Below are 9,313 nucleotides of genomic sequence, written 5' to 3'. Positions count from 1 at the left end.
GTGTGTGTGTGTGTGTGTGTGTGTGTGTGTGTGTGTGTGTGTTTTCATAGTGGGGTTTATCTCTAATGTATTTCTTCATTGTGGGTAGCCTTCTTGAACTGTTGTTATATGTTTTTCTGTTTTTTCATCTATGAAACCCAGGATTGATGAATCTTACAGAGACAACAAGTAGAATGAGGGCTCCTGGAGCCACAGTGGGTGCGAGAGGGTGGGGGTGGGGGAGCAAAGGAGAGCTAATATCAAGGAGTTCATGAAGGAAATGTTTTGAAACTGAATGTCGTAGCAATTGTACAACATTGCTTGAGGTGATTGAACTATGGAATGATATGATATTTGTAAGAGCTCCCAATAAAATGGTCTTAGGGGGAAAAAGATAGTTATTTCCTATATTAGAGTTTATAAATATAATACACACACACAAAGGAAGAACAAGCCAAAGTTCTTGCTATTGTTTTGCAATTCGATATTAAGCATCACTGAGACAATACTCGTTATAAATAGGGCCAGGCCTGAGTGAGATGTCATACCTTGCCGCACTGTTTGTAGGCAATTCCCTTCTTGTTACAGTATTCATAGATGAGAGCAGCGCCTTGCACACATAATTTGGCTTTCAGAGATGCAGGTGTATAGTAGATTCCACTATGGATGACGCCACTGTTGTGTCCGGTTTGGTGAAGAGCTATAGAAAAAAAGAAATCGGGTCAAAAAAAGCCCAGCACTCACACAAAACTTAAGACAGAGGGAAACAAATGAACATATTTCAAGTTATTAGAGGACACATCATTTAAACTTCTGACTTGGACAGGTGATTTTCTCTATCAAATGTGTCCAGGTCATATCCCCCCATTTCATCTCTAATTTCAGCCACAACTTGGAGGCAGACTCTCTACTTGCTGCTAGCATATCCCTTCAAGGGCCCACTGTGGCTCTGCATTCTGCACGAGGGCCTGTTCCAATGTGTTTGAGAAGGGAGGGTGAGAGGGACCTTCAACAACACCTCCAGGGGCAATCCTCAGTCAAGACAGGCAGGTGCTGATGAATACAGCAGCACACCCCTGGGAGACATTAGGGACCTCCTCTGAAGGGCAAGGAGAACCCAGCACACACAGCAGTGACACTGATAACAGACCCTCATCAGGGAGCTTTTCTTCTTTCCCTTTTATTTTCCCAATCCCTCATCCTTGCCTCCTGGGATAACCTTTCAGATAAATCATGTACCTCCAGGTCCTTGTCTCAGGCTTTCAGAAGAACCGGACTCAGACATTAATATCAACATTCAGGATCAAAGATGTCGCAATGGCAAAATGAGCAGGTACTTGGGTAAGCCGGAAACACTGGCAACAAACATACCTAAGTCTTTCTCCTTTTCCAGAAGACCAATGGAAAGTGCTGGATGCCGCTGGATGAGTGCTCTAGCAGAGGCTAGTCCCACAATTCCACCGCCGACAATCACTACATCAAATGAGCTTTAAGAGAAAATCCTCTTTAAAGTTATGCCTGTTTACAGAAGGCCTTACCAAACTTCATACGCATAGCTTTCATCAGTGTGCTTACCATAGGGCTTAGCAATTGTAACTTTTGGCATTTATCCAAAACAAAAGAAAGCCTTGTTTACATAAAAACCTGTACCACAATGTTCATGGAAGTTTTATTCACAAGAGCCCAAATCCAGAAATAATCTGAATGTCCTTCAATAGGTCATAAATGGTTAGGTAAATTCGGTGCATCCACACCATGGAAAGTTATTAACAGCTGCAATCAAATCAGTGCTGACTCACAGTAACATTAAGTAGAAAAGAACAAAACTTTGCCTGTCCTGTGCCACCTTCATAATCATTGCTATGTTTGTTGGGGCTAGGTGCTGTCAGTTATTCTGACTTGTGTCAATCCTACAACAGAACAAAATACTCCCTGGTCCTACATAATTCTCATGATTGTGATGTTTGAACCCATCGCAGCCACCGTGCCAATCCATCTCCTTGAGTGTGGGGGAAATGCCAGCCCCCACCACTAATCGTGGGTTTGATAGGTGCAATTGTTCGGTTACTATATATGAAATTATGGTAAAGTCCTAGAGAGCATGAAGAATAGAGGATTCTGTTTTCTTTACATTCAAACGTAATTCATACTAAGGCTGCAGTCTTTGCTCTTCGTCAGTAAGAACTTCAAGTCCCCTTCACTGTCAGCAAGTAAGGTTTGTCATCTGCATATCTTGGTTGTTAACTCTTCCTCCAATCCTGATGCCATATTCTGCATAAAGCCTAGCTTCTTAGGTTATTTGCTCACATACAGACTGGATAAGTATGGTGAAAGAATACAACTGTGATGCATACTTTCCTTCATTCTAAACTATTTGCTATCTCTTTGTTCTGTTCAAGTAATTGCCTCTAGGTCTATGTACAGGCTCAACACCAGCACAATTAAGTGTTCTAGAATTCCCATTCTTTGAAATGTTATCCATCATTTATTGTGATCCACACAATCAAATGCCTTTGCAACATCTATAGTATAAGTAAACATCTTTCTAATATTCTGTTTTCAGCCAAGATCCATCTGATATCAGCAGTGATATCTCTCATTCACATCCCCTTCCAAATCCAGTTTTATTTTCTGACAATTTACTGCCTGTGTACTGCTGCAACTGTTATTTCTTTTCTTTTTAAAAAATTCAATTTATTAAAAGATTTTTTTACAACTATTATTTCTTTATCTTCAGCAAAACTTTATTTGCATGTGATATTAATGGCATTGTTTGATAATTTCTGCATCCCTTTCTTTGGAATGGATACAAATAGAGATCCCTTCCAGTTGATTGGCCAGGTAGCTAGCTGCCTTTCAAATTTCTTGGCACATATGAGTGAGTGCTTCAAGTTGCATTAGTTTACTGAAACATTTCAACTGTAATTTTTATTAATTCCTAGAGTCTTGTTTTTCAATAATGCCTTCAGTGCACCTTGGATTTCTTCAATAACATCTATTCTTGACCATATGCTAGTTCCTGAAATGGATGAATATCAATCAATTATTTTTAGTACAGTAACTATGTATTCCTTCCATCTCTATTTGAGGGGTCAGTCAATATTTTGCCCACTGAATCCATCATTATAAGGGCCACAAACTCAGAAGAAATCTCTATTAACGCAACATAGTTCATAAAAATAATGGTCTGCATACTACTTCAGTGAGTGGTGTTTGGGTCTTAAATGTTTATGAGCAGCTGTCTAAGTTATAACTGTTTGTCGCTACGCATCAAATGAGAGTGAAGAAAAGCAGGCTTGAGGAAGTACGCTAAAGGACTGATGAATCACAGGAATCACACCTATGTCAGTTTTCCCAAAGCAGTACTGCCCTTGGGAATGACCCACGGAGAATATAAAAGCAAATACTTACTCTTTATCCTGGATTAGGGGCTCTAGTGCAAAAGTTTAATTGCCAGAAGAGTACTGAGTACTTCCCCTCCCTTCAGCCCCGCCTCTCTCCCAAAAGAGCAGTAGGTCATATAAGTTTGGGAACCTATGGCTTATATGACTCTAAAATGAGAAGAATGATATGGAGTGTGGCTACCATTACCAACCACCCTGACTGGGACCCAAACAGAGGGTCTCAATAGAGAAGAATAATACTGTAGAACAATGACAACAAAATCCATTACACACACACACACACACACACACACACACACAACCAGACTCACTGCTCTGACAGACTGGAGAAACTCCTGACAGTATGGTCCTAAGACTTCCTTCTGACCTAGAACTGAAGCCCTTCCTCGAGAATACCTTGTAGTCAAATGATAGGCCTGTAAGCAGTAATACCAAGGAAGAATGTGCTCCTTAGGACAATCAATTATAGAAGATCAAAAGGACATTTGCCCAAAAGCAAAGATGAGAATGCAGAAAAAAGTAGGAAACTTACAAGGAACTAAACAGGTAACCCAGGGTAGATAGGAGAGAGTGCTAATGCATTGTACGAGATGCAACCAATATAATGGAACATTTTATATAACAACTATCAAGGAAACTTGATCGCTTGTATTTATTTTGCTCTGAAAACTTTGGCCTAAAGCACATACACACAAGAATACTTCTAGGCTTCTTTGTGTCGTCTTCCTTTTTTGTTTCTAACTCCCGATCTTTGCTTCATTATAATTTGTCTTCTCCAGCCACACTTTGAAATCTTCTGTTTAGCTCTTTTATGTCATTGCTTGTATTTGCTTTATCTACTCTTTGCTCAAGAGCAAATTTCAGTCTCTTCTGACATCCATTTTGGTTGTTTCTTTCCTAGCTTTTTAATGGTCTTTTGTTTTCTTCATGCAGGATGTCCTTGATGTCATCCCACAACTTGTCTGGTCTTTGGTCATTAGTGTTGATGCATGAGATCCATTGTTCAAATGATCTCTAAATTCAGATGAGACTGACTCTAGGTCTCACTTTGGCTCTTATGGATTTGTTTCCATTTTCTTCAGCTTCAACTTCAACTTGCGTATGAGCAATTGATGTTGCGTTCCACAGTTAGCCCCTGGCCTTGCTCTAACTGATGATATTGAGCTTCTCTATTGCCTCTTTTCATAGGTCTAGTCAATTTGGTTCCTGTATAGTCCATCTGATGAAGTCCATGTGCTTATGTTGTTGAAAAAATATATTTCTAATAAATAGGTTGTTGGTCTTGCCACAAACTATCATGCAATCTTTAGCATCATTTATCATCAAGGTCATATTTTCCAAGGATTGATCTTTCTTGTTTCCAATTTTCACATTCCAATCACTAATAACTACGAATGCATCTTGATTGCATAGTTGATCAATTTTAGACTGCATAAGTTAGCAAGAATCATCCATTTCTTTATCTTTGGTGTTAGTGGTTGGTGGATAATTTATACTAATAGTTACATTACATGGTAGCGTTAGGGAGGGTTGTCTGGAGAAACAAAACCAGTGACACATACATGGGTTAAGAAAAACTTTCTATCAGGAAGTAAGTTTATATCAAGAAGGCATCCCAAACCAGTTCAACTCAAGTCATGGATCTAATATTAGCCAGATTCCTCTTCAGGCTCATGTAGCTGCAAGCCAGTAATGCAGAAAAGTGAAGTGGAAGCAGAGAGATCACAGGCTGGTGGGTGCAGTCACAGAGTGAGTTCAGTCATGTGGATCCATAGCTGGTGGGAAAATAGCAGAATGCCAACAGCTTCCAGGTTGGCGCCCAGGGAGACACAGAAGCCCAGCAAGCAGGGAGTATGAAAGGTCAGAGAGAGAAGTTCTCACTGTCTCTCTTATAAAAAGGTCACACTCCCAAAGAGGCATCACCAACCTACCACTGATTCGCATGTTGCATTCCATGCCTACCTCCACACAGGTACTATCCAGTTGGCATAAACTCTAACCAACACAGACATCCCTGTCAACTTGACACCGGTACAGAGCTCTTCCCATATTCTCATCAACCCTAGACACCTCAAGCTAGGTCAAGCCACAAGCTCAGGCTCCATGCAACGCTATCTTAATCTAGAAAAGGTCTATGGTTTGTAACCGGAAAATCAACATGGGGATGGCATCTGATCTCACGTCACAAAGGGGCAAGAAGAATCAAACACTACATAATGCTAAAGCCAATTCCTCTGAGGCAAGGGTCAGATGTACCTCCAACCTTCTTTATCAATTCTGACTCGAACCATCCCCCCAGCAGGCTCTTTTACTCAACTGGGTTCAATAATTCATTACAATGGCCATAGAGAAGTCTCAAACCACACTCACAATTATGGAGTTTATTAGGGAAGCTAACAGGTTATAATTCGGGATTCGAAATGTGAAGGATATAGTTCTTTGGTTAGGAGAAACTCTTTCCCACAATGCTCACAAGCAGGTCTTTCTAGTCCTCAATCCCTTGGCCTGGGTTCTGCCTTGCTCGGACAGTGTTACAAATTTCTCTTGGTACTATTGATAAATGGCCAAAGGGCACTCCACTCCACCATAAGTCTCAGCCCCAAAACTCTTGGCTCAAGCTCAATCAGTCAGCAAACTCAGCTTCCCAACTGAATGCCTGGAAGCATCCTACTCCATAAGCAATCCTAATGTCCAGAGGCTGAACTCAGCTTTACTGCTCAGCGGACTGAGAAAACCCACCACCACTCTCTTGTGTTCTGTGCTCTGGCTCTGCTGCTGCCACCACTGGTTCTCTACCACAGTGGTTCTCAACCTTCCTCATGCCTCGACCCTTTAACACAGTTCCTCATGTGGTTCTGACCCCCAACTGTGGGGGGAGGTCAGATGCGCAGGCATTCCCCCACTGAGGGCAATCAGTTGCCAGACTGCTGTCTCATCCCTCCACAGGGGTGGGCCTGCTCCCTGCCTCTGGGGACAATGGACAGGCTCCTGTAGGCGGAGTTTTCACCCTACTGATAATGTTCCTATGGAGACCCAGAGACCACCCCCTAGACCACCCTCTCATTGCTGTGTAACCTATAGTGCAGCCCCTTCCTGTGACGTATGTCTCTACCTGTAATTAGTGGGCTGGCTTGCCCCCAAAAGGTATATAGGTGTGAGCCAGCAATATAGATCCGGCTCTCTGACTCTGAGCTCCTTGCTGCTCACTCCCTGGTCACTCCCCTCTCCCTTGTTCCCTTTCCCTCCTTCCCTTCCCCCTCTCTCCATGTGGACCACCAAGCTGGGCTGAGGTGAGCAATGGTACTATGTAACATGACTGACTGTATTATTGTATTATCTCTCATGCTCTCAATGACTTTAATATAATGCTTATATATCTCAACCGTACAATTGTGCATTACTGAACCCAGAAGTAGTATTACTGAACCCGAGTAGTAGCAATAGTAGTAGCTGCGGGTGGGGGCCGGCCCCCCACTCCCCAGCGACGATTTTTTAAAATTTAATACTACACCCAACCATGAAATTACTTTCATTGCTACTTCATAAATGTCATTTTGCTACTGATGGGAATTGTCATGTAAATATCTGATAAGCAGGATGTATTTTCATTGGTACAAATTGAACATACTTAAAGCATAGTGATAAATCACACAAACAATATGTAATTATATATTGTGAAATATTTATTTCTAATGACAAATAAATGAAATTTTGTCTTGAAGCATGGTGTAGCATGGATAACAGTCTTCACAGCTGGTACTCATATGTGGGCGTGTCCTCCTAGAGACAGATAGAGGAGCGGTGTCTCCGTTCCTAAGACCATCGGAAATAAGGTGTTTTCCAATGGTCTTAGGCAACTCCTATGAAAGGGTTGTTTGACCCCTGCAAAGGGGTCACGACCCATAGGCTGAGAACCGCTGATCTACCAGTTCTCTAGTGTCACAGTTTTCTGTGCCTGGAATAAGGAAGTTCAAAGGACAAGGATCTCAGTGTTCAAAAGACGCACTCGGCTCTTAACTCTATTTTCTTTATGGTAGCAAATCCCTGATTTTGGTGTTGAGATGGCTCAAGGTATACCCAGAATGATGGCAAAACTGACTGATTCCCCACATTAAAGTGTCAAGTTTTATTTGTTTTTTTCTAGTCATTTTATTAGGGGCTCATACAACTCTTATCACAATCCATACATACATCAGTTGTGTAAAGCGCATTTGTACATTCATTGCCCTCATCATTCTCAAAACATTTGCTCTCCACTTAAGCCCCTGGCATCAGGTCCTCATTTTCCCCCTCCCTCCCTGCTTCCCCCAAAGTGTCAAGTTTTTACAATCACAATGAGCCCTGCTATCACTCACAATAGACTAATCACATTTGTACTTTCCCCCACCTTGTCTTATCACACCCAATCATGAAAAGGTCATTTGGTGGGAATTACAAGACTATGGCTCAAAAAATCTCACTGTCAGTCGATTCTGACTCACAGAGACCCTAAAGGGCAGAACAAAACTGTCCCGGTGGGTTTGCAAGACTAAGAACCTTGACAGGCGTCAAAACCACCTTCATCTTTCTCCCTTGGAGAGGCTGACAGATTCAAACTGCTGACCTTTTGGTTAGCAGCCCAATGTGTATCACACTACACTGTCAGGGCTCCTAAGACTATGACTGGAAGAACAGTAATACGTAATTCACTGCACTGAAGTACCAATGCTAATTTCCTGCATTTGGTATTGTATAGTTATGGAAGCTATTTTCATTGGGACAACAAATTATTAGAGATCTATTAATTATTTCAAAATAAGAAGAAATAGCAAAACTCTTCACTAACCTCACCCTTCTCTTACGAAATCTTCCAAAAGGACAGTCTCCATAAACTACAATCAATCACAAATCCGATTAATAGTACATCATTCAAATGCCTCTCCAATCCACTAACCGAACACACCCTGAATCAATTTTTGAAACATTTAAAGATTCCCTCTCTTAAAATTCTTTAATAGCTTCCACTGCTCTTAAAATAGCTTGATTAAAATAGAATGAAAGCTCTGCTGTAAGGTAGCCCCCTCCAGCCTTATTCCACATCATCTTTTACACATGGTTGCAGTCACATTCACATTGGTCACCCATGTCCTCAAAGAGCAACGGGCTACCCAGCCTTAATGCCCTCGCATAAGCCATCTTTCTAAAGACGGCAAATAGTATCTCCAAACTTCATGGCACAGGACACCGAATTCTGCAGTTGCTTCTTGCAGAGGTAACTTAAGAACTGGCTGATTTAAACCCATTTCAGACTTTGCAGGCAATACTAGCAAATCGGCCGAGTGCTTGTTCACAGTGAGCTAAGTCATTTCGTTCTCTAAACCAGCACCTATGAGACTAGAATTCAATTCACAAGTGAACCTTTGAGAAGATTCAGAAACGCGCTCAAAATTAATCAGCATGTGAAGGGATTTTATTCCAATGCAGAATTGTTAAGACCTCAACCTAACACTGAATTCTTTTCCTGCGGCCCCCGAAGTCATCTACAAGTAGTTCCTGGGATCCGAGATTGGAGCCGGGCAGGCACCACAGGACCCAGACCTTCTCTCATTCCAGGGACAAGGAAGACGAACAAGACCTTTGGTCCGGCATGGGGCACCACTGACAGCAGAACCAGCGCAGGGGGCGGGTCAGCGGCCACTTACCTAGCGCTGGCGCTGCGACCCAAACAATCCCCGCCCAGCAGCCACGGTTTCCCTCGGGTCACCCAGTACGCCCTGAGGATGCCCCCGCCGGCCCGGCCGCAGGGCCCGGCCGGGTAGCCCAGTGCCGGCAGCATGGCCCACGTCCACTGACCTTCTCCAGAGCCCAGAGCGGGCCACGGGAACCCTGCAGGGACTCGGTAGGGGAGCTGTTTGGCCCCGCCCAGGCGCGTCCGAGCCAATGAGGCGCGT

The 9,313-nt window shown here is 42.7% G+C and overlaps 1 protein-coding gene across 1 annotated transcript in view; it reads right to left on the bottom strand.

Moving 5' to 3' along the window:
* Window positions 1–9,211, bottom strand: part of L2HGDH (L-2-hydroxyglutarate dehydrogenase) — a 70,614-nt gene extending 61,403 nt beyond the window's left edge. The window contains exons 1-3 of the mRNA XM_045287881.1: window positions 9,065–9,211; window positions 1,351–1,466; window positions 528–679 (exon numbers count right to left, since the gene is read on the bottom strand). Of these exons, the coding sequence (XP_045143816.1) occupies window positions 528–679; window positions 1,351–1,466; window positions 9,065–9,198 (402 nt within the window). The 5' untranslated portion in view covers window positions 9,199–9,211. The remainder of the gene's footprint in view (window positions 1–527; window positions 680–1,350; window positions 1,467–9,064) is intronic.
* Window positions 9,212–9,313: the final 102 nt, after the last annotated feature.

Source organism: Echinops telfairi, unplaced genomic scaffold (assembly GCF_000313985.2).
Source record: "Echinops telfairi isolate 266 unplaced genomic scaffold, ASM31398v2 ScPeMD7_18;HRSCAF=68, whole genome shotgun sequence".
Taxonomy (NCBI): domain Eukaryota; kingdom Metazoa; phylum Chordata; class Mammalia; order Afrosoricida; family Tenrecidae; genus Echinops; species Echinops telfairi.
Note: the sequence above shows the minus strand (reverse complement) of the source record. Positions and strands in the feature narration are given on the sequence as shown.